The 26,112-nt window shown below is 40.5% G+C and overlaps 1 protein-coding gene across 2 annotated transcripts in view; it reads right to left on the reverse strand.

Moving 5' to 3' along the window:
• LOC103178684 (dynein axonemal assembly factor 5) overlaps positions 1 to 26,112 on the reverse strand; it is a 54,966-nt gene that overhangs the window by 9,778 nt on the left and 19,076 nt on the right. For both annotated transcript variants that reach the window (XM_007893553.2, XM_042341244.1), the window contains exons 5-10: positions 20,610 to 20,842; positions 18,932 to 19,144; positions 11,687 to 11,830; positions 10,314 to 10,482; positions 6,507 to 6,654; positions 185 to 335 (exon numbers count right to left, since the gene is read on the reverse strand). In XM_007893553.2, coding sequence (XP_007891744.2) covers positions 185 to 335; positions 6,507 to 6,654; positions 10,314 to 10,482; positions 11,687 to 11,830; positions 18,932 to 19,144; positions 20,610 to 20,842 — 1,058 coding nt within the window. The remainder of the gene's footprint in view (positions 1 to 184; positions 336 to 6,506; positions 6,655 to 10,313; positions 10,483 to 11,686; positions 11,831 to 18,931; positions 19,145 to 20,609; positions 20,843 to 26,112) is intronic.

The raw sequence follows: 26,112 nt of genomic DNA on the forward strand, positions 1-26,112 counted from the left end.
TTCTTTCCTGATAGGATTTCATGTCAGTACTGGACCTGAGAATCTGAGCAAGTTCTTCGAGACCTTCAGCAATACAAAGGTAACTTTACTGCAAGGGCAATTTTTTTTTCTTTTTTTAGTTCTGATACAATCTTGGTTTTGAGCTGCTCATTTATTTCTGAACCATCTTCCATCTGGGATTTACCTGTTGCTGTGTGAGAATCTGGCTGTGAAGCAGAGCCCACAGGCAAGATACAGCAATCGTGCGGACAGCAGCTGCCGTCCTCCCAGCGTGCCACAGCAGATTAGGCACCAAAATATCTTTCACCAGCGTCTCCAGGTAGTTACTGAACTGCCTAAAGCAAAGGAAACATGGCAGTTAGCAGGGGAACAGCAAAGCAAGCTGTGGTGGAGTGAAGAACTGTAGAGGTGGAATTTTTTAATTTAAAATTTGTGTGGGTGGAAGGTCAGTGTGTTTCCAGCCAAATGATATTACAAAGTAAGTCACAGGCAAGTAGGGAACATTTGATGACTGGCTTTGCTCACTAGGGGAGAAATTAATCTTACTGGTGTATCCAAATTGGAATGATAGTCTATTTATCTAATTATGGCTTGCATTTTGTGGGGTAAACTAACTTTTTATTCGCAATTGAACCTTTGTTACAAAACACCACCGCAGTACAACTGCCATATGAAAAACAGCAGGTACAACCACGGAGTTGTGTCCTGCTGTGCGCTACATCCATTTTGACAAATGCTGCAAGGTCAAGAGCTGGTCCAATAGAAAAGTGCAGAAATATTTGTTAAAGATTGTGGTGAGGTTTGTAAATTTTTCGGAAAATTGCAGGGGAATTTTTACAGCAAAATGGAAGGGAGTTGGTGCTATTGAGATACATTTTACTGCCAACCTACATTTTTTCACTTTATTGATAAAAACTAAATATAAGGAAATAACACATATTAGATTGTTGCAAAAAAAACATTAATTGCTTCTTTAACAAAGACTGGGTGGCTTTTTTTGGGGGCGGGGGGAAACACCAGTGAAGCTACAGAAGCTCTCAGGGTCTAGGACAACACACAGAGCGAGAGACACACACTCACAGACACAGAGAGAGACGTACACACTCACACAGAGAGACGCACACATACACTCAGAGAGAGAGACACATTCACACAGAGAGACACACACACTCACAGACACAGAGAGAGAGACACATGCTCAGATACAGAGAGAGACACACACACTCAAGACACAGAGAGAGACACATTCTCAGAGAGAGATACTCACAAACACATAGAGAGAGACACGCACAGGCACACCCACACAGAGGAGAGGGAGACACAGACATACTCACAGACACTCACAAACACAGAGAGAGACACACACACATACACAGACACTCACAAATGCATATAGAGAGACACACACACACTCACACAAACATACAGAGACACACAGACAATCACAACAGCAGTGACTCTGCTTGAAGCCCATTTGCCACTTGTGACGGACAGAGCATGCGTGCCTGGAGCTGCTCCGCCCACAGTGACATCAGGTAAACAGCTGGGAGGCCCGCGGGCCAGAAACTACATGTTTAGCCCCGTCCTTCTCCTTTCTCGGACATTTATAGCGGGTTTGTAGCAGAGGGAAGTTTGTGGTGGATTCCGCGGAAAAAGTGCGGGCGCACTTTTCTATTGGCCCAGGTCAAGAGTAATCTACAAAAAGTCATATGATTAAAATGCACGTAGAAGTTGTTCATTTAATTATTAACATATTACAAATCCCCCCAAAAGACTCATTGAAACTAATTTCATATCGTCTATAGTCTTGCAAAAACTATTGGTTTATAGATCGTTCACTTTGTGGACTTTTGCAAAATAGATTCATTTACTAGTCATAAAAATCAGAAATTTCAACAATAGGAAGCTATTTTACACAATACTTGCTGGACAGTGAGTCACAAAGGATCCAAGCCATATAATGTGCAGTTATACAGAAATACAGCGGCAGTCACCTCACAATCATGTCTCTCCCCCCAGGTGCCCTGCCCCCAATACGTCTTATCAATTGGTCAACATGAGATCGTTTGCAACAGTTCATTGCAAACAGTCATTAAATACAATTAGATCTAATCCTTATGGCAATTAAACCTAATTTTTACAATTCCCAGCAATGGAAAAAATGGCAATACAATGCATATACAATTTACATATACAGTACCTTTTGCTTTGGGAGGACACCCAAGCTAGAGGCAGAGACAATGCAAATGTTAAGATAATGATGCACCAAGGATTGTCTCAAGAACATTGCAAACAATGCATTTTTTAAATAACTTCCTGAATCAATTGAAGACTTGTGCAGATGTAAGGAAAGCTTCAAAATGAAGACGATATTTAAGAATTTGCCAATTCTGAACGCTCTGATTTGCTAAGTAAGCCAGATAAATTCAGATCTAGGTGGAATTTCTACCCAAGCTGCAATTCTGTTGAAATAAAAATCCCATCAGTTAACTCTTCATTTTAAAATAATACTGTTATTGTTGCAGGGCATTAGCATATGAAGCTGCTGAATGTAATAGTCAACATTTATTGATGTCACCATCAGCCGTCTCCACCTCTCTCTCATGTGAAAATACAGTGCGAGAATTAGCAGTCAGCACTAGCTAATGTTGTTCCACAATTAGTTTGAAATAGAAGCTCAACTTCTACCCAGGGGAGGAGAGGGAGAACAGAGGAAAATTATAGCTCAGTCTGATCCTACAGTCAGACGCACACAAACAGTTTAGTTGTTCACGAAATGCAACAAGCATTGCTAATTTTGCTCTCTCTAACCCAGTACTTTTATTGCTGCCTTATCTAAGATATCATATTTTTGGGGATAAGCAAAGGTCAGACTGCAGACTGTCCTACTTCCGGATTACAATGCTGTTCATGTAAGAGCTCATCACAATCTATGATCTTCTCACACTTGGGAAATAACTAATATGAAAAAGAGAGAGGGTGCTCTACTGGGAATCAGGTAGTGTTTTATATTTAACTTTACAACTTAAGAGGCAAACAAACCTGCTCTGGTTTCAATGCCCTGATCTGGATTTTTTTGTAAGAAAGTAGATGAGATGAACATCTGGTTAGGAACCTAATTGAGGGTTATAGGGCTAAGCCCAAAGAGATGATTGAAGGCTGTGTGGGACATAATGATTCCTCAGTTGTTAAGACCATGGAAATGTCAAGCCGAGGAAGGCAAAAGGTCATGGATGAATAATGCAGGACGAAAGGTTAGAGGGGGTTTTCAGCAGTCACTTGATTTACCCTTGCGGGTGGGGAGAAATTTGAGGTATCTTTTCAGAAGATGAAACGGGTTGGATTGAGAAGATGACAGAGCTGGTTGTACATGGTCAGGGCAAGGAACAGACTTGATGAATTAATGGACTCTAACTTACCAAATTTGCAAGCCAGATCATTGTGTTAATTGCAAAGTTCAGTTTGCTGAATTGACAGTGAAAATCGCTAACTGAATCCCAAATTCGGCAAAGTCTGAAAAAAGGCCAATGAGCAAGACACCCGGCAGAATCGGCTAGTGTTTTACTTGCCTACCTATTTTGGGATATTGCCTACTTGGGGGAATGGTCTGATGCAAATTTTGCCAACCCAAAGATTTCAGATTTCTCCCTGTCCTCAAAAGGCATATCAAGCAACTCCTTGGATTGAACGGCCTTTCTCATTCTGTGCTATTTTTTGCTCTCAATGAAAAGTCACAGTAGGTTCCTCATGAAGCAGGATTGAGGGATCACTAACAGTAACATTTAAACTTTTTTTTCTCATTCTCAGAGTTCCGTTTTTTAAAAAAAAACTTTTAAATTTAATTTTTTTTAAAATTCCTTCCCTCTCCTGAAGGTGTTCAGTCTGCTGTGCTGAGATGTGACTCCACATACACCAGCTGTCACATGCTCCTTTGTGTGTGAGCTGAGACAGGGAGCACTCAATGGACTACTTAATGGACAGAAGTATCCTGCAGCTGGGCTTGACATGTCCTCACCGAAAGTGCATGCTATGCACTTTATAGCTTGGGAGAATTGCAATCAGAAGTGGGAACCTTGGCTTGTCGCTCCCCTCACTGAATCCCCCCCCAACCTCCTTTTCTTCTGTCCAGATTCTAAGTATAACTGACTTGACCGAGCTGACCGCACAAATGTAATGTGGATCAATAAAAAGCTCACCAACAATGGGGCTGGCATTTAGGTACTATAGAAATATGTTGGATGATGATATATCTAGAAGTTTCTGTCAATCCTCGATTATTGACCACTATATAATAATAATCCTTGCATTTGATATAGCACCATCATGTCTTCTAGACATCTCAAAGTGCTTCACACAATATACTGTAAAGTATATTTGTGAACGAAACGCGGCAGCCAATTGCGCACAGCAGTGTCCCACAAACAGTCGTGAATTGAAGTGACCAATTTATTATTATTTTTTTTTGAGCCATTATTATCAGGCATGTGGAGTAAGGAAACTTGCCCAAGTTTTTGCCCTGCCAGGAATCAAACCCAGGTCTCTCGCTTGCGAGGCGAGTGCTCTAACCACTGAGCTACAGGACTCTACAAGGACTGGATATAGGATCCAGTCTATGTATTTTTCTGCGAAATTGAAAAGGTAGGGTTTGAAAGCAATTTAAAACGGGTTCTGGTTTAATCTAAGATACACCTCACACAGTCCAGTAGATGGAGCTCACTTAACACTGTTTTTGAAATGTTCTCAGCAAATAATTGTTGAGGCCATGGATGATTAAAGCGCTATACAAATCAGAACAGAATTAAAGGTAATTTCTTGAAACACTTTTAAAGGCATTTGTAGACATTTGCTGAGATTGATGGATTACTTCGAGAAGGAAATATTGCTTTCAATCTACATAATAACTGAACCTGAACTGCTGAACACAATAATTCTACAAGGTGGTCTACACAATCAATGATCCCTCTCTAGTTTTGTCTCCATTTGTATTGGTAAGTGAGATGACTGATATGTAAAAATGTCACATCAAAGCACGGTGTTCATTTTGCTTTGTACAGTTTTGCAGTTGGGATAAAAGCAAAAATGTTTTATGCGCAACCAATGGAGCAAAACAGGAAGGAGAAAATGAATCAATGGAGGGAAAAAAACTGAACAAGCGGCCACACACAAACAGTATAATGAACACTCAGTGTCTGGTAGTCTAAATGGTCTGGACAGTTCTCCCACACAACGGTTCGTGGCAATGGATTCTAATGTGTGGGCTTTTGCCATGACAAAGAAACCTTGCACCTGCTGAACTTTGAATCCTAAACCTGTAAAATTCCATGAAAAATGGGTCTGGAAAACATTCCAACATGATAAACCACAATCTGCAGTGTGTGGGTAAGTCTTCCTTCATGTCTTTGGCCAAATTCATTTAAAATGAATCATCAAATGTAAGAGTAAGCACATGGAAACTTGCTGTACCTCACATCACAACTGGTTCCTTTGAAAAACTTTTTTTATGTACATACAGAGAAGAGAAAAAAATGGAGCAGCAACGCTTTACCAAAAATTAAACCGCTGAGTGAAGCTGCAGCTCATAATCTAACATTTATGTGTTGCAGTAATGATCCAGGGCCACCACACACAAAATAATTAAAAGGCTTGAATATTCCTACTTGAGAGCTATTCCCAGTACAGAAAGTGTTTTACAGCTGGGCCTACTTGTTCAACACTACATCAAGAAGCTGACACAATGGGAAGGTCACCAACTCAAAATCTCAGGTCAGGTGCACGCAATCCCTGTTAGTATCACAGAAGTCACTGGGAACACTCAGTTGGTCAAGCAGCATCCATGGAGAGAGGAAAATTAGTTAACGTTTCAAGTCTATGACTTTCCGACAGAACTGGGGGCTGTTGGAAAGGAGCAGATTATAAGGACAAGCAGAGAAGGGGGCGGGGAAAGAAAGATTAAGGAAACTTTTAGGTGGAGGTCAGAAGATGATGAAATCAGAGGTGTTGATAGTACAAAAAAAAGGCTCCCCTACATTGGGGAGACCAAACGCAGATTGGGTGATTGCTTTGACGAACACCTCTGTTCTGTCCACAAGTGCAACCCTGAGCTTCTGGTTGCTTGCCATTTTAATTCTCCTTCCCATTCCCACTGTGACCTCTCTGTCCATGGCCTCCTTTGCTGCTTGAATGACGCTCAACACAAGCTTGAAGAACAGTACTTCATCCACCACCCACTTCTTAAAGAGATTATGGCCCTCTGGCCTCAACTTGATTTCAACCATTTCGTAGAATCATAGAATTATGCAGCACAGAAGGAGGCCATTCGGCCCACCGTGCCTGTGTCAGCTCTTTGAAAAGAGCTATCCAATTCAATCCCATTCCCCCGCTCTCTAAGTTAATCACAGTAAGCATACTCTACCAAGGTAGGTAATTTTGCCAACCACTTCAAATGCACCGCTTTAATTCCTTCCTCTATTTACAGATCTTAAAGCTAATAATGACTTTCCACCTACCCTTGTGAGTTCAGAGTTTCATTGGATTTGAGCAACAATTTGGATAAGACAGTGAAGAGTTTCAAGCGCATTTCAGGATCTCGGTTGGGCTGCAGGCAAGCCGTCAAGACAGGAAAAACTTCATGAATGGATTCACCTAGGACAGGACCTATTAAAGACAGGAGATTACAGCTTCACTTTCCAATCTTTATTTCATAGCTTGTAACTTGAATGACCACAGGGTATATCTGGCACATAGCGATGAACGTTTGAAAAAAGTAACTTTGCTTTACATTATTAATCGATAAGTAATTAATAAAATACTTTAATTTGATACCATCTCTCATATGTTGAAGGGTCTCAACGCACTTCATATACTTGATTACTTGGATTGATGTAATTTAAGCATACACCACAGCTAATCTGCACCAGCAATGTCTCACATCAGGCAAACTTTTTTTTTAAATGAATTAATTTTATTAATGATGGAAGGATATCGGCCAGGATACTCGGGAGGACTCCCTGTTCTTTGAAACAGTGCCATGACATTTTTATCATCTACCTGGTTCAAGCAGATGGAATCTCTGTTTAATGACTCGGCTGATCGATGACATCTCTGACAATTCAGTACTCTGAGTATCAAACTTTGGTATCAAGTAAGATTATAAGATAAACTCTAATGCACAACTTTCTGACCCAGAAGGGAGAATACTGCTAACTGAGCCAAACTGACACTAATCGTTTATCCACACCTGAAAGCACATTTGTTGAATTAGTGTGATTATTTTAGCATTTAGCATCATTTAATAAAAGATATGCTTACATTCAAAAATGTTGTGTAACAAATCTGGTGGAAGTCAAGCACTTCCAGTCCAACCAATTTCAATGAGCAACATCTGCTATTCCACATGTTCGTAATAAAATGTTTATATTTTTAATTTGAGGGTAATGCAGTAGTTATTTCCGAACAGTTCATATCACAGCACATCTAAGGGGTTCCACTTGTAGAAAATTATCTACAACTAAGATACGTTTATACACTCTTTTGCTACATAGGGGTCCACCAATTCATCATGCCATATGGATGTGCAATCTATATAAATAGAAGCAAAACCCACCACACAATTTCCCTTCAGTCAGCAGTTCAACAAAGCGGCCATTTTATTAGAAAAAACGATTCCAAATTTACGTCATGATTTAAGCTAACACTTGGCTTTCTGATAGTTTGTGGCTTATAAAAGGATCCAGATTGTGCCACTTTGATCTCTAACCAGGTAAAATGGGCACCATGCAAGGTTTTCAGGCAGGATAGATGATTTTCCTCATGATGGAATAGCCCTTAAGGGGGAAGGTCAAAAGCCTTGGGATCTGTTCAAATGCATCCTTCGAAAACTGAAAAAACCCTCATATCTGCAGGAAATGTAAAAGCATTTTAAGGTTCAGAGACTGCACAGTAAAGAGGATAAAGATAAGGGAGAAAAATGTTTGGTCACCCAAAGAATTGTGAGAATTCTCTGCCCAGAAAGCAGATGGAAAATCCATTGGGCTGTTTAAATAGGATAGACACATACATGAGAGGTATTGAAGGATGTGGAGAAAAGGGATCTTATAAAATATGGGCAGAGGTATGGCTGGCAGAGTGACCAATTTCTGTTCCTAAAGAGATAATGTCAAAATCAACCTGTTAATGTGTGTGTGTGTGTGTGTGTGTGTGTGTGTGTGTGTGTGTGTGAGAGAGAGAAACCAAGAGAAAGTGATAGAGAATGTGCATGTGAAAGAGAAAAATCATGCACATGTGTGTGTGTGTGTGTGTATTTGTGTGAGCTAATGAGAGTGTAAGTGACAGAGAATGTGCATTGTATGAGAGTGTGAACATGTGTGTGCGTGAGTATGTGTGTGTAGGTGCGTTCATGAAGTGGAAAATATTAGAGGGAGCTATTTAGAAAAACTATACAAAAAAGCATAGTTTTTTTTGAGGTTATGTTGCAGACAAGACGGAAAGCACCATAGACACCACAGAAGCAAGCATGATAGAAGCCAAATATTTGCTCAAACATTTGCAGTTTGATGAAAAATAAGGAAGTCTGACAACAATGAGTAATGTTACCATCTTAACTACAACGGAAAGTATGAGTTTGATATTGAGCTTGATGTCTCGAGACACATCACAATTTGGTCTTTAAAACTATCTCCTAAAAAAATGTTGCCACTCCAAGAGGCTAAGATGATACTCATGCAGATTGGAAAATATTTTATGAGGTTAAACTCCTGAATCAGTGGCGAGACACGAATTGTGGAAATTATAACATTGCTTTGAATCAACTTGACTGCAGTTCAAAGTTAAAATTTTCACCAAACAAAACTTAAAAAAGTAAATGAACCTCCATAAGTATAATGTACTAAGGAATGTAGTAGATTTATTTAAGATTTGCTTTCCCAAGTATTACAGATATTAAAAGTGCAAATATCTTTTAGTTGTACATAAGGGACTTAGTGGAGCTGGTTTTGTCCAGTGCAGATTATTGGGATTAAAGTCTCCTCTTTCAACTGTGTGAAAGGAGTTTGATTAGATTTAGATTTAGCTCGTCTCTGCTAAGCTTTAGCTGGTCACTGCAGTAAGTTAAACAACAAAAACTTCCATTTATATACCGCCTTCACAGGGGTACTGTCTTGGAACATTTGAATTCCACTAAATTTGGCAAAAGTTAGTAATCTCTTACAGAAACTACTGAAGTAACAGCCATGGAAAGAGTCAATTGTAGTGGAGCTTTATTCTGTATCTGTACCCCAATAAGTAAGACATTGGGGCCGAAATTGGCTGCAAAAGTGTCCCATCTTCTTAGAACTACACCATCTTAATGGCAACAAAATGTTCCCAAATACACAAAAGAACAATTACCTGCTCTTCAAAACAAACACTTGTATTGATTGTTATTATCATTTTGTGCACTATTTCTGTTGTTCTCTCCTACAGTGGAATTTATCCCTTTTTGCTTAAAGTGAAGAAAAATTAAACATTTGCCTGTTCCATTGGGAAAAAAAATGAAGATGCAACGATACAAACAATCATCCTGCATTAAACTCCATCCCTCAGTGCCTTCGCCTTGCTTCCTCCCTTTCCTCCTTCAAGGCCGGTCTCAAGACCTTTCTCTTTGACCGTACCTTCAGCTCCCCTCTCGACTCTCTACCCCCTCCTCGCTCCCTCCCTTCCCTCCCATCACCCTGACCATTTCCCCCCCCACCCCCCCCTGCTTGGGTCCTGACCCAACTGTCCAGCGCCTTGGGATGTCCTCCCGACATGAAAGGCGCTCTATAAATGAAATCTTGTTGTTGTAAATCAATTGAAAGCATACTTCAGTTAAAGGAAGTTTATCCTTCAGCCGCATTTGATAACAATTCTTTTGAAAATACAGTGGTATACCGCAACATATCTGGAGGTTGTGTGTCGTCTGTTTAATGAAAAGTTAAATCTAAGTCCTGTCTGCCTCTTTAGGCAGATGTTAAAGATCCCAAGGCACTATTCAAAAGGTGAAGGAGTTTTCTCCTGGTGACACAATCCTCCAGATAAGATTGGTGACTCACTTCATGGCTGTTTGTGGGACATTGCTGTGTGCAAGTTGTCTGCTGAGTTTGCCTATACGGGGTCACTATACTTCACAGTAATTCCTGTGAACCCCTTAATACGTTTCCATGACTTAATAAAGTGCAATAAAGATTGCAAGGGTTATTATTGCATTCAGAAGTGCAACCCTAGTCTTCCAACAAATAGGACCAAAAGGCATCATGTCATTTACTATCTAAAATTTGACTGCCAGCTAATTTCCTTACCTGATTGAGTGATTAGAGTTTCAAATTGTCGGTGTTCCACTGAGTAGGTGGTCCACTGGTGCTCTGTGGCTGCAACCCATCCTATTAGCTGACTCATATGTTGTCTGTACAAATCCAGAAAGCTGTCCAAATTCTGGACCGTAGCGAGGCAAGCTAAGGTCTTCTCGACCTGCAATCAGCACACAATTTCATTGCAACACACCCTAAAAGAGCTCCAACATAATGGTAACATTCACAAATTACCCAATACATGGCTGAAGTTTGATTTGTACTGAAATTTGTACTGAACTATTTTTTAAAACAACATTTCAATTTGAACGCCAACATAGCCAAATTTAAAAAAAACGTTTGTGCTCATTAAATTAAAAGAAATCAGTGCTAGAAATGGGAAACGAGATGACTGAGTGCAAACCTAACCTACGCAAAGTAAGTAATTCTTGTGAACATTGCAAGAAAGAAAAATTGGCAGAATTCTGAAAACGGTAAAGGCGATCCAGCACCTGATCGTTTAAGCTCAACCAGAACTCAGCTCATATTGAATCACATTCAATCATTTTGAGATTTCTGCATCAAAGGACACTTTGATGCCAAAGAGCCTGGAGGTTCTGATTGATTTTACTAGCATTATACGCTATAGGTTTGGTCAATCATTATACTGTTATGTAACAATGTCCATTATTCAGCAACTGTACATTTTCAAAGTTTTCATGCCATGAAGTTGAAGAAGGCTCACAGTGACCAGCGGGTAGCAGACAGATGCAGTACATCGGCACTCAAATGCATCACAAAGTGTCTGACTGAAGTCCAATCAAGCATCTTGCCCACAACCATCATTTACTATTGTTCGACAAGATAACATTTACTATTGTTTGGCAAATCCTGCAAGTTTCACTGCTGCAGGAATTTAAAATCAATATGAAACATCAATTGTTTTGATGTTGCAATACCAGGAGCAGCATTATGCCTATTTTCTACAGAGGTGATCAAGGGTCACACTGCAGGGATTTGAGCCATGATAACAGGCAGATCAAGTAAATTCATGATATGCCCGAGAAACATATTGAAATTATCCCATCTGAGAGCACAAAGTTCCTCACGTTGACTTCATTAGGTTTAAAGACACTGAATCTTGGGATCCATTCAATCTAGTCAACATTTTTTCCACTCAAAACCACTTGAAGTTCAAGAAAAGCCAAACCCCACTGCTGGATAGAACGCAAGCTACAAATTAGAATGTGGACAAAATGTAAATTGGAGAGGAACAAACCCTTTCATTTTGGCTTTGAAATGGTTAGATTTCTAAAAAAAATCAATAGCCAAATTACAGATAAACTTTAACAAACCGATATACATAGAGCTGTGGCTTGTCATACCTTGTTTTTCAGCTCCTGGTCAGATGTTACCGATGTTATGGTTACCATCACTTTCAGCAGTTGTAGACTGATTTCACTACATGACTTCCCACATACTGTAATTAATGTCTGCACACAGAGAAGTTCTTGTTCCAAATATTCCAGCTTCAGTCAACCCAGAAGAGAAAGAGAAAATAAATGGATCAATCATTTTCTTTCCTCATTAGAAACTCCATCTCAATTCCTCATTAATGTACATGAAAAGGGAACTTTAGAACCCACAGGGATTTATAAGGTGCTGATGGAAATCACAAATCTGTGCTAAATTTGATCCCAAAGGTACATTAAAAGCCTTTGACATTTTTCTTTGCAACATCAGAAATGTTTTCCATTTGCCATGCATATGAATGGAAATGTATGCAGTTTCTTTACTTTAGCTCTACTGGGGGAAATGGGAAGGAATCTGCATCTCTGATCGAACACTGAAACCTATCCATTTCCAGAGGTCTTCATCTACTTCGTATACATGAACTTCCTGCTGTAATTCTTTCAGCAATAGCCAATGCTGACAGATATAATTTTCTACATTCTTATGATCTTCAGATCGTGATTTTGTTTTTCACCCTTGCATGATTGCGTTGCATAACCAGAACTTTCAGTTTCCGTACATTTCTTTGTCAGCTTTCTAAAGCTGATTGTTAATCAAACAGCAAGATCAAGATCCATTATATGTCACTTCAATATGTACTAAAGCACTGTAGGCTTTGTGTAATGACAGTATTCTTTCTTTAACTATGGTCAATTGGTTTAGACAAAAGCCACAAATCTATTTCCTCACAACATTTATTGGAGTGTTGCCATTAATGCAACAGATTTCAAGAAGGATCTGATTTCATTCAGTTAAGCTTGCCATGTGCAAAATATAGCGAAAGACACCTTCTTATAGAGACGAAGCACTTTTTGAAAGGACTGAAATTGCTTTGCTGAGAAAGAGACACTTAATATGTTGATTTACCAATCGTATATTCTCCCTGAGAACATGTAATTAACACTTGGCCCTGCTCAGTGGACGTAACTGATTGACAGATCAATTCTCTACAAAATATTCGATAGAAAGAAAACTGTGCACATTCATTAGTGAACAATAATAAAGAAGGCTATTATGGAAAAGGATGGTGGAAAGAGGTAGATGGTAAATAAGGACATAGAATGAAAGAGGAATTAGAGCAACAGAACATCTTTGAGAAATAAAGTTCAGGGCATTATTAACGTATTAATGCAAACTTACAACCATTTCATCCAATCTTTACATGAAAAGAAAACGACTGCATTGAATCACGGGTAACGTAGTCTTGACTCATCACCGTCTGCGCACTTACCGGCTGCATTGAATTACGCATGCACAGTATAGATTATTGATTAAATCGGATTTTGTACAAGTTATACACGTTTGCCTGCAACTTGGTCTTCATGCAAATCATATTAAATTGATACGACTTATGTGAGTTTTATTGTTGTACTTTTCATGTCGGGAGGACATCTTAAAGGATTTCACAGGATTTACTGTGAGGTGAAATTTCTACGTGTAGACGGAGTGCATGTGTGGAACTTTCAGTTCTGTTTGGATACTCTTAAGCTTGGTGATGTGTTTCTGCACATGTCAGAAACACAGCAGACCAAGACAAATTGCCATCAAGGATTCTTTTTTACGTGCAGCACTGGCCAATACAGAGCTAAAGTTCCCGCTGTCCTGCTCCAACAGTTCACCATCATCACAACCTACAGCTCTCTGCACGCCAGTGTACCCACCTAGGGCATATTTCTATATATCTTCTCTGCGTGGTATTTCCAATTTGTACTGAACTGCAGATAATTTTGTTCAGTGGCCACAAACTAGCAGGAAACAAGTTATGACTGTGCCGAATAAATGTTCCATTCAACCCTTGCAACTGGCAGAGAGGTCTTTCAGCCTATCAATCAGGATGGATCAGAATGGACAGAAAGGAGGAACAACGTAACCACATTCCACAAAGTATCCTTTGTTAATAAAACATTATCTGGGTTTCACTGCTGTACCATTCTATCGCAGCGACAGTGTGTTCAACAACTTCTTAAGTTACCATTCCATGTTAGTGCCTAGTTAGTAATAAGTGATGACAACTTCTTCCAAACATAGCCTCCAGCAGCCACTAATAGTTTTGCAGCGCTTCCTGTTCTCGGCTCTTGGTTTAAAGACTATGGTTTACCAAGTAAACATGTTGATGTCACACCAACATTTCACAGGTGATAAGTTTTAAAGTTCCATTTTAAGAGAGGAAAAGTTTTTTTTAAAAAATCAAAATGCGCATTTAATATAATGTCAAGTCCAATGCTGTGCTAACCTAATTGCTGTTGGTCACTCCAGAGCTTCAGTCTAAGTGATGCAGCAATTAACATGAATTACAGGACAGCCCATTCTAATGGGAGTCATGCATCAGTTCAAGTGTGAGCAGATTGGTCCCAGGCGTATGAAGGGAGGCAAATTCCGAAAAGTCTGAAGGTTCACATTTCAGTTGGTAGCTCAAAGGAGTAGTTTATTTAAGTCGCTAAAATATACAGATAACAAATCATACCAGCATTACTCCTGTTAGCTCCGATACTCAAATTACAGTCTCAATTGTTAACCTCCACATTGTACTCCACACAAAGTAGGACATAAAGGTTCTGGTGACTGCAATGCGGTACAGTGCCTGGTTTATATGTCTGGAAGCAATGTGCTGTTGCACCAAGTGATTTGAAGAAGGATTTAATTTTCCATATCCAAAATCTTGCAGGAGAGTTCGGTGCATGTGCAATGAACTTTCATTTACACTATATATTTGGTGATAGTTGGGATCAAACATGCAGTGCAAACTCGTGACAGCATGAAATTGCCAGTGGACAATGCTCCTTTTTGCCTCTTACCAAAAATAGTTTCAGAAGTGATGCCATTCACCACTGTGTAGGTTAAATATGGTAAGCCCAGTTGGACAAAGCAACTCATAAAGAGGGGAAAAAAAGGCATTTAAGGACATGAAGGAAAATGGCGCAGAGGAAAGACAAACGCATTACCAAAAGATGCCAGGATTGGAAGAAAGGTATCAGAATGTCGAAGAACATTTTTGAACTGAACATTGCAAGAGATGGGAAAGATAACCATAAAAAGTTTTTCAGTTACATTAACATTCAACGTTCTGCACTTGCACCAGAATGCTCCCAGTGTCACTAATTTCAGTTATTTAACTAATTGCTGATTTTAAAACAAGGACTGACTTGGAGATTTGATCCTTTTATCACCAATTTAGATATGAGCAAGAACTTTGTGATGGCTGGAAGAGAGAGAGAAATAGTAGCTTTGAGTACATCCGCACTACACTGTGACCTTAAAAATGTGGTCAGGTTGAACCAAAATTGTCTCTCGTGGGAAAGTGTATGCCTCAAATATCAGAAACAAATGCTTTGAGGTCAGCGCTATGATTTAACAATGAGAACTTGCAATAAAATATGCAATCCCTCCTACCTTCCATTTTTTTTGACACAACTACATTTTGTTTTGACACAACTGCATTCCATCCCGCAAGTTGTCTCATCCATTTAACATCTAAAGCAAAAATGCACCAATATTTCACCACTTTCTCCCCAAATATAAATATGGGTCATAAATATATCAAGGAAACACAGGAGTAGACATCTTTCACTGAACTTTTCAAACTCTGCAATTTCTTCCATTTGAGAGCAAATCAACCATAAGACCAAAAGTTTTAAACTGGGCGTTGACTGTCCAGCCATATGACTGCTAAAATCAGCAGAAGTAAATTTTTATGAGATTCCTTTGATCAAATATCATAAAATTAAATTATTTTTGAGAAATTGCTTCAAATTTCCTCCTTTTAAAAGATTACTATCATTATAATAATTTACATATATATAGTGCCCTTATAATATTGGGAGGACATCCCAAAGCTCTGGACAGTCTAGGATTTGCACCTGAGTTGGAGGTGGTGGGGGTTTTGAAGAACTGGAGGTGGCAAGGGGGGAGGGGGAAAAGGTGGCCAAAAGCACGGTCAAAGAGGAAGGTCTTCATGTGGAGACAAGGGAAGGGGCAAGTCAAACGAACTTCAGGATGAAGTTCCAGAGGGTGGGGCCAGACACGCTGGAAGTCCTACTGCCCCTGGTGGAGCGGGGGAAACGAGAAGCAAGCTGGTGCCTGCTAACCAGAGGGCATGACTGGGTTTGTAGGGTTTAAGGAAGTCACGGAGGGTGGAGCAAGATCATGGAGGGAATTAAAGGTGAGGATCTTGAACTTAATAATAATACTTGCATTTGATATTGCTCCAAAACACTGTTAAGCAGTTCAGAGTTTTTTTGCAAAGCGTATTGAATAAATGGTTTGCTGAAATTATTCAATGAAAATAGGTTGATACAGACCTCCAAAGCACTGCTACATTTTTAAAAAATAGTGGCGTCAAAGATCTCATAACCTTATTTAAAAAGGAGGCTCTCCTATGTCTTGCATAATTTGGTCATAAACCTCATGACTATTTGTGGGACATTGTTGCGTAGAAATCGGCTACTGTTTTTACCTATAAACACTATCATTAAATAAAATAACAATGATCTTTGCATTTGATATAGCTCCTCCTTGTGGAGTCCTGAAGCTCAGTGGTTAGAGCACTCGCTTTGCAAGTGAGAGACCTGAGTTCAATTCCAGGCAGGGCGTAACCTTGGGCAAGTTTCCTTACTCCACACAGAGCCTAATAATAATCCGTCCAAAAAACAAAAACAATAATAAATTGGTCATTTTCAATCTACGACTGTTTGTGGGACATTGCTGTGTGCAATTGGCTGCCGCGTTCGCCCACAAATATACAGTCAATTCACTTAACAGTCTATTCTGTGAAGTGCTTTGGGACATCTAGAAGACGTGAAAAGCGCTATATCAAATGCAAGGATTATTATTATTCTTATGTTGTTGAAACATCTCAAAGTGCTTCATAGGATTTATTGTAAAGTGTAGTCACTACATTTGTAAATGCAGATATTTCATGTTTTTGGTAACTTTGTTGCTCAAATAGCTCAAAAAGAATAGTTCAATCAGTTCTGTGAACCAACCCCTAACACCTGTTTATCAACCATCAAATGAGACTGAAGAGAGAATGCTAGGACCTTGTATGTTTAGTTTGAGTCATTTGAACGTTGAAAATCGGCCAACAACAACAAAATTACATTTGTATAGCACCTGTCACGGAGGGAGCGGTCAGGTTTAGGAGGTCGCAGAGGTACGGAGGAACAAGACTATGGATGGCTTTGAAAGTGAGAACCAGGATCTTGAACTGTATCCTCTGCGTGATGGGAAACCAGTGGAGTCGGGTGAGGATGGGTGTGATAGGGTGACGGAGCCTGGTGCGGGAGAGGTCATGGGCTGCAGAGTTCTGGATGATCTGCAGTCTATAGAGGGACGAGTTCTGGGGGATGACAAGCAGGGAGTTTGCGCAGTCGAGCCTGGATGTTATGAATGTGTGTATGAGGGTCTCGGTGGCCTGTTGTATGAGACGGTGGTGGAGCCGGGCAATGTTGCAGAGGTGGGAGAAGGCAGAGCGGGTCATAGCACGGATGTGGGGTAGAAAGGATAGTTGAGGGTCAAACAAGACGACAAAGTTCTGGAGTGGTTTTGGTAAGGTGGAGTGTACATCTTTGGCTTGGTGATGTTGTCAGTGTCTGAGGTGTGGAGGGACTGATGGGATCCGATCAGGACAGCCTTGGTCTTGTTGATGTTCAACTGTAGAAAGTTAGCTCCCCTCCAGGACTTGATGTGACAGACATTCTGTCAGGACAGCAGTGGTCTTGGAGTTGAGGGTGGAAGCAGAAAGATAAGAGTTGGGTGTCATCCACATACATATGGAAATTGACCCCATGTCTATGGATGATGTCACCAAGAGGGAGCATATAGATATTGAAAAGGAGGGGACCATGGACAGAGCCCTGAGGAACTCCGCACGAAACAGTGCAGGGGCTAGAGGAGAAGCCATTTGTGGAGATGAAGTGGAGTCAGTGTGAGAGGTAGGATCTGAACCATTCAACAACAACAAAATTACATTTGTATAGTGCTTTTCACATCGGGAGGATGTCCCAAGGCACTGGACAATCAATGTTTTGGACCTGAGCTGGGAATCAGGATTGGGGAGGGTGACAGGCAGGAGGAGAAGGAGGGTGACTGAAGGCATGGTCGAAGACTGAACAGGAGTGTCTCGAGATGGATGTTGAAGGAGGCAAAGGAGGCGGCGACATTGAGGGACTGCGGGTGGGGGCAGAGAGGCAGAAGGCTCGCCCACTACTGGTGGGGCAGGTGAGGCGGGGGCTGGAGTCCGCTGAGTGGAGGGAGCGGGCAGGTTGCTAAGGGGTTAGCAGGTCCCAGAGGTGGAGAAGAGCAAGGCCATGGACGGCTTTGAAAGTGAGGACCAGGATCTTGAACTGTATCCTCTGTGTGATGGGAAGCCAGTGGAATCGGGCGAGGATTGGGGTGACAGGATCGCGGAGCCTGGTACGGGATAGGACATGGGCTCCAGAGTTCTTGATAATCTGGAGCTTATGGAGGGAGGAGTTGGGGAGGCCGACAAGCAGGGAGTTTGCGTAGTTGAGCCTGGATGTTATGAATGCATGTATGAGGGCTCGACGCCTGCGGTGTGAGACAGTGGTGGAGCCAGGCAATCTTGCGGAGGTGGGGGAAGGCAGAGCGGGACAAGAGGTGGTGGAGGAGGATAGAGTGGTCAATGGTATTGAAGGCAGCAGAGAGGTCAAGGAGGACGAGGAGGCATTTTGTCGCTAACGGACAAAATGTCATTTGTCACTATGATCAGAGCTGTTTCTGTGCTGTGGGCGACATGGAAGCCTGATTGGAGGGGTGGCGGGATAGGAAGGAGCGAAGCAATGACTTGTTCCAGGACCTTGGAAAGGAAAGGAGGTTGGAGATGGGGCGGTAGTTTGAGAGCAGGCAGGGATGGGCTTTTTAAGGATAGGAGTGATGATGGCGTTTTTAAAGGGGTGGGAATGGTGCCAGAGGACATGGAGAGGTTTATGATGTCAAGCTAAGTAAACAACTATCATTATTATCCAAATGCAGAAGAGAAGTGAGCTGGGGGATGATCCTTTCATACCTAGATGCTTTACTACACATGTTGAAGCCTCCTATGACATTGTAAATTTGTGAAACAAATAATACAAGGGTATGAAGCACAAGCTAACATATACCTTCTCAGATGCCTGACACACATCAGGAAGTGCCAAGGTGGTACCAATTCTCATTAGATGTGGGTGTAGAATTGGTCCTGAGCTGCCTTTCAGGACTGCAGACAGAACCATCAGGTGAGCTGAGCAGGCTGATTTATCAAGCGTCGTAAGAATCAGTTTCAGAAATACCTCGGGGTTTACAAAGATTCCAATCAGCTCTGCCGACTTGACTGACTGAAAGGCAAAAATTACAGAGGCAAAGTTAGGAAGCAAAACTGAACCATGAACTGGAACCACAACTGGTCAGAAGATGTCTAACACTGCACTGCAAATTTCATAAAGTAATTGCTGAGCACGTAAGATCTCTATTATCATTGTGAGTCCTGTAGTTCAGTTGTTAGAGCAACCTAGGTTCGATTCCCGGCAGGTCGAGACCTTCGACAAGTTTCCTTACTCCACGCGCCTGATAATAAACCCTCAAGAAAACCCCCCCAATAATAAATTGGTCACTTCAATCCACGACTGTTTGTGGGACGCTGCGGTGCGCAATTGGCTGCCGCATTTTGCCCACAACTATACAGTCAATTCACTTTACAGTATATTCTGTGAAGCGCTTTGAGACGTCTAGAATACCTGAAAAGCGCAATATCAAATGCAAGGATTATTATTATATATTAATCTTAATTGGGACATTATCTTTACATCAATCTTTTTAAAGCAAGAAGACATTTGACAAAACCAGAAAGCCCAGAAAGTAAAAGTATGATTGATAAGGAGGAAAAGTAGAGATCCATTACTGTGAAGCGCTCTGAGACACTGTCCGGCATGTAGGGTGCTATATAAATCCAAGTTGTTGTTGTTGTTAATGGGCTGAATGGCCGACACCTGTTCCTATGCTAGCAATTTTAAACATGTACCATTACTCCCCTTCCCTCCCACTCCCCCCAAAATCTTTTCCTTTCTCCACTTTCTCTTTCACTGAGCTGAAGAACTATTTATAAGAAAGGAAACTAGACACTATAGAAATTCTAATACCAGGTTAGCTCAGTGCTGATTGGAATGAAAACACAGTGATGTAATGCTCTGTAAAAGTAAAACATGGCAATAGGATGCAAGCCCACCATGACCTTTACAAGAATTCTATCTTTTAAACATTTCAAAAGATAAGGTTGTCATTTAGGAGCCAATCGTGGTCAGATTTTCCTGGCAAGAATCTACATTTCCAAGCAGCACTCCATCTTCAGCAGCATCTTAGCTCAGGACTGACTGAACTCACCTAAACTATAATTTTTTTCTGCATCAGTTTGGTATGTTGGTTTAAAACAGGACAGTCCCATTATAACACACAAAAAAATCTCAGATGCTGCATAATAACGGAGCATGAAAATGAGGCAGGCTTCAGGGCTATCAACTGCTGATGTCATTTCCTGCGCTATAATAATCATAATAATCTTTGCATTTGATATCAGGTCGTTCAGACATCTGAAAGTGTTGCACAGGATACACTGTAAAGTGGATTGACTGTGTATTTTGTTAGCGAATCCCGGCAGCCAATTGCGCACAGCAGTGTTCACTTTTAAGTTACTACATATAAGTCGCTGTTCTGAACGCTGCATTTCCAACATCAATATGAACATTTTCAGAGCATTGTAACTATAGATGCATTACAGTTCAGACAGGATACAAGGCAGATACGTACGTTCTGAACGATGAGTGGCTCTTCATCCATACAAGACCGATATAAGGTGCTGAGCAACAACTCCATGTGCTGGGTGATATGATCCTCAGCATGCAGCAACAGAATAATCAGGAGCTGGGATGCTTTAACTCTTGTCCCCACAACCCAGTCAGTTATGTCTCGGCTAATTGCTGGCAAAAGTCTGTACAAGTTCCGAAATACAAGCTCTCGACACCCAAGCTCAGGACGTTTTTCTGAGGGACAAAACACAGGAAGAGAGTCTATGAGATAAATAAGCAACATTTCTAGAATTCTAGAGTTTCCAAGTGTGGACAGCACAAAAGGAAAAATGGTGACGACCACCTACTTTCACTTTTCTAAGAAGAAACATGGGATATAAAAATCAGTGTGCTATGTTTCACAGGGACGACTATAAACACATAGTAGAAAGCAGTGTTAAGCCCTACATTCACATCTCAGTAAAATTTTATGAAGTGAATGTACAGATGCTACACTGATGTAACTATTCAGGTCCTATACAGTTAGTATGAACAAGGACATATATAATTCTTGCATTTGATACAGTGCCTTGTTGCTTAAAACATCACAAAGTGCTTCTCAGCAGTTTCTGTGAAGTTGTAGGATAGTGATTGTGTATTTGTAGGTGAACTTGGTTGCCAATTTGCTCACTGCAATGTCCCACAAACAGCCAGGTGGTGAATGACCAATTTAAGTGGAGCATTGCTGGCGACACCAAGAGAAACCCCCTTCTCATTTTGAATCGTGTCATGGGATCTTTACGTCCACCTGAATAGGCAGGCAGGACCTCGGTTTAAAGTCTCATCCAAAAGATGTGCCTCCAACACTGGATCACAAATTCAAAGTCTCCGACACTGGACTTAAGCCCACAACCTTCTGATCCAGAGACACAAGTGGTAAAACATACAGGTAGTAAGAATGACTAATAAAGCTCATATTATTAAAGGCAATGTCAACTCTCATTAGAAATGGAATTTAAAATGGCTTTCTGTGATTGGTGTACAAAGACACCTAAATCCCGCTGAATACTAACAATATCTAGTCTCTTCCCCTCTAGAAAATAATCTACTTTTCTATTTTTTCTACCTAGGTGAATAACTTCCCACTTCCCACATTATGCTCCACCCGCCACCTTCTTGCCCACTCACTTAACCTGTCTTTGCATCCTCCTTGTGTCCTCCTCACAGGTTACTTTCCCACCTAGCTTTGTATCATCTGTGAATTTAGATACATTAAGCTCTATTTCCTCATCTAAGTCATTGATGTAAAGGTAATAAATAAACTGTTGTACTGTATAATTATGCATCAATAGCAAAGGGATAGGTACTGATCAGTGCTTGAAAGACAGATATGAAAAAAACACTCCCCTTTTGTTCCAAGGCAGATTTTCAGATTCTGACCATTCTTTTAAATATTCCCTTTCAGTCCACCAGTTCAGCCATTTGCCTTCTGGCTACCTGTTATCAAAGACTGTAGCTATTAATGGTTTGCACCTGTATCTTACTGCAATTGCTGTTCTGCTGGATGAGAAATCATTCCATTTCATGGCTAGAACTAAGCACTGAGGCGGACTTCAGCTTTCCTCTAACCTTCCTCAGCTGTCACCCTGATCAAAGAATGGGGAGGTTAGAATGCCAGGTTCATTAACTTGAAAGCAGGGCACAATGGTCAACTAAGAATTATTAAAAGCCAAGAGCTGCCCTGAGGTTCAAAATAATCTTTTACTTTGAGCTATACTAGGTCAAACACCTATATTCCCTGTTATTTATCCAACAGACACACATATTACCGCAGTAAACTAATATGCCACATCAAAACACATTATTCAACTGTAAAAAGCACTTACAACATTCTTAGCAACAAAACCTTCAATTTAATTGTGCCTCAAAGGAAAATAAATGCCAAAAAGTCATAAATATCTAGATCAAGAAGATTTAATCAACCCTAAGTGGTGAAATATTGGAAAGACCTCAATCACAGTTAATTTAAAAGCAACCCTAAAGATGTGAAAAATGATCTAAAAACGGCTTCCCTTCTGTCTTCAGAGGGCATGTCAAATGTGTCCTTAAAGATCTTAGATAAGTTGGAGTCACACTTTAAAAATGGATTTCTACTTAATAACTGTGCTCTGAAGAAATGCCCTTTGCATCGGCTAAACAGTGCACCTTCAGCAAACATAATCTAATGAGTTGATAGTTTAAATAAATTATAATTTATGAGTGTCATTATATCCATTTTTGTGCTTAATTCATTTTAAAACTGTTTGGATGATTGAGTATTTCTTTCACAGATGCTAACTTTATTTGGAAAATATTCTCTAAATGTAACTAACAAGTTAACTTACAAGTTGTATTTGCTTTTGCCCAACCCCTTAACTGTATATTTGCTCCAGAGATCTGGGCTTTCACAATGTCTTCAATGACTGGCTGTGAGTTGTAGAACGCATAATGGACACATATTGTCATGAACACTACGAGAAGCAGCTGCAGAAATTTTATCCCCTGGATCTTAAAATATCAGAATACGTAGAGCATTCCTACTCAATGTTAAGTAAATCTTTACCTGAAGTAAATATACCAGATGGTAGTGCCATCACAAAGGAAACGTTCCTGTCACAGGATAATACTGCATCTTCATAAGTGAGGTTCAGGGAACACCATTGAAGCATTGATTTAGCCATTCCTGTTAGTATTGTACTTGTGCAGCGCCTTGGGACGTCCTCCTGACGTGAAAGGCGCTCTATAAGTGGAATCTTGTTGTTGTTGTTGTTGTGTGCACTGGGAGCAATCTTTGTAATTGGGTCAGGAAATTGAGAGTTCGAACCCCACAGCAGGTCTAAGCCTCATATACTGGCAGTGATGCTCCAGTGCAGTATTAAGCAAGTACTACATTGTTACAGATGACATCTCTTGGAATGAAAAGTTAAACCAAGGCTCTGTTTGCCATTTCAGTTGGGTGTTAAAGATTCCATGCCACTAAAATTGAAAAATTGTCTGAGCCAATATTCTTCCCTTATCCAAATTCATAAAAGAAACTTTTATAAAAGTGGTCAATCATTCATTGGTGTTAATAGGATGTTGGTGGCACAGATGAACTGCTGCCTTCGTCTGCATAATACTTCAAGAGTCACTCAATGTATGAAGCATTTTGATATTTTGAGACATTTTGGTACGATATTAGATATTAAAAGTATTTTTAGCATTAAAAGGTCAGTATTCATTAGCTTTTGTGAAATATTGTTTCATAAACCCCTGGTTCTCTAATGAGTCAGGATGTGGTGTCAGGGAATAGTGGGGTTAACAAAAAAGGTGCGTCCCACTTTTCTTGCATTGATGCTAGGCAGACGTGATACAATGGTACAATTTGTCAAACACTACTTCATGAAAATAGTACTCATTGCTTCCTAATGATGATCTTTGCATTTGATATAGCACCTTATGTTCAGAGGATGTCTCAAAGCGCTTCACAGGATGTAAAGTGGTGTGACTGTATAGGTTTTGGGTGAATGCGCCAAATAATTTATACACAGCAATGTCCCACAAACAGCCATGAAGCCAATTTTTTCTGGGGGACAGAGGGAGAAATTCCCTTCTTTTTTTGAATGGTGCCATGGTATCTTTTAACATACCATCAGGAGACATGGGACCTCAGTTAAAACGTCTCATTTAAAGGAGGCACCTCTGACGGTGCAGCACACCACCAGCACTACATTGCAGTGCTAGCATAGACTACATGGGTTCCAAGTCCCCACTTGGGGCTTGAACCTACAACCTTCTGATTCAGAGGCGAGAGCGTTACAATTGAACCAGGCTGACACTCAAATGCAATGTTTATACATTTCAAATTGATGTTATTATTATAGTATCTTTCACCCACAAATATACAGTCAATTCACTTTACAATGTCTTCTGTGAAGCGCTTTGGGACGTCCTCCCGACGTGAAAAGCGCTATATCAAATGCAAGGATTATTATTATTATTATCTTTCACAGCTGCATACGATTCAGTAAAACACATTTGAGTGGAGTTGCACATTAACATATGTAAGCAGTGAGTTACTTTTGGGCAGGAGCATACATATCAGTTCCTGCCCAGATACACATCTGCAAGAATCTGCTTGCACAAACCTAATGACTAAACAGAATCAAGAGGTGGCTCACACCAAGCGGAGGTTGCAGTGGAAGTGTAGTGTAGTGTTATAAGTGAACACTGCGACCATTAGTGCCATTAAGGTTCCTCCCACACAGCCAAGAGGTAAACTAATCTGGAGGATCATGCTATTTATCTAGTTATCCAAATTAGCGTAAAACACTGCCTTTGGATGAGGCAATGTTGGACCACATCAGCACTCAACTCAAAATGCATTGCTCAGATGGAGAATTTTGTAGCTGAAAGAGGCAGTTTCTTTTTGCCCACGTTCACCATCCTATGGGGACTCTCATCTGCACAAAGGAGATGACACAAAGGTGTGAAAGCTCAGGTTCTGGCACCTAAAGAAACATTTACAGTAACAGGAGTGTTGTGTACTTAGTCTGGAATATTTTCCCATAATAGTGTCAAGAGTCTTAAGTTAGAATAAACGTTTGACAACCACTGAAGCTTCAGTAGGAAATGGATTATTTACCCAATCCTAGAAGAACGCCAACATAAAGGAGAAAAGAGGAATTCTTGGAGCAAGCCACTCTTCAGTCTGCAGTTTTCCTTAGCTTAATCCAAAAACAATCCAATGGAAAAACTGCCTTTGAAATTATTACTGTCCTCCATTGAGCCAGTGTCGAGAATCAGCAGAGGATAGAGAAGAGCAGGTTTCTTGTCAAACAAAACCACCTCTAAAGCTCACTCAAACCTCAATTTAGCCACAAGTTTTCATTGCCAATGCTCCAAATTTTTGACTTGGTGTCTAAAATTTCGCACCCAGCTGCTACTCGCTCATTATTTTAATTCACAGTAGCATGTAATGCTCCATAAAAATGTTTAAAAGCAATGGGCGGAGGGGAGGGGGGGGGCAATTTTTTTTCTCCCAAATCTTATTTGTTAAAAATCAAAGTACTCTGAAGGAAAATTAACTCCAAGCAAAATTAACTACAAACTGGCTGACACTTTGCCTGAAAGTGCTTTTCAGGCAGTGCATAGTCTAAAATGTATTACATTTATATTTGAATTACACCTGGGAAGAGAGATTCATATCTGCTGCTCATATGTTGCATTGAATGGTGTCTGAGCATGCTCAATGGCTAACTTGTTTTGTGATATTACAAGTAGTGGATCCAGCAAATCACCCAAGAACTTACAGGTGACTATTTTTGAGTGGGGGCATTTGTACCACAGCGAAGGATGCAAAGGATGTTTTTGTGAAACCCTTCCTCAAGGTGCTCACTGACTCTGTTCCGTGGTTGTGCCACAGCTCAAGCCAGATTTATACTGCGTTTCTCATGGCAATATCATTGCTGCAATTCGCCATAAACAAACCCTGTAAAAACTAGCTA

This window comes from Callorhinchus milii, unplaced genomic scaffold (genome assembly GCF_018977255.1).
Source record: "Callorhinchus milii isolate IMCB2004 unplaced genomic scaffold, IMCB_Cmil_1.0 Scaffold16, whole genome shotgun sequence".
NCBI classification, from domain to species: Eukaryota; Metazoa; Chordata; class Chondrichthyes; order Chimaeriformes; family Callorhinchidae; genus Callorhinchus; species Callorhinchus milii.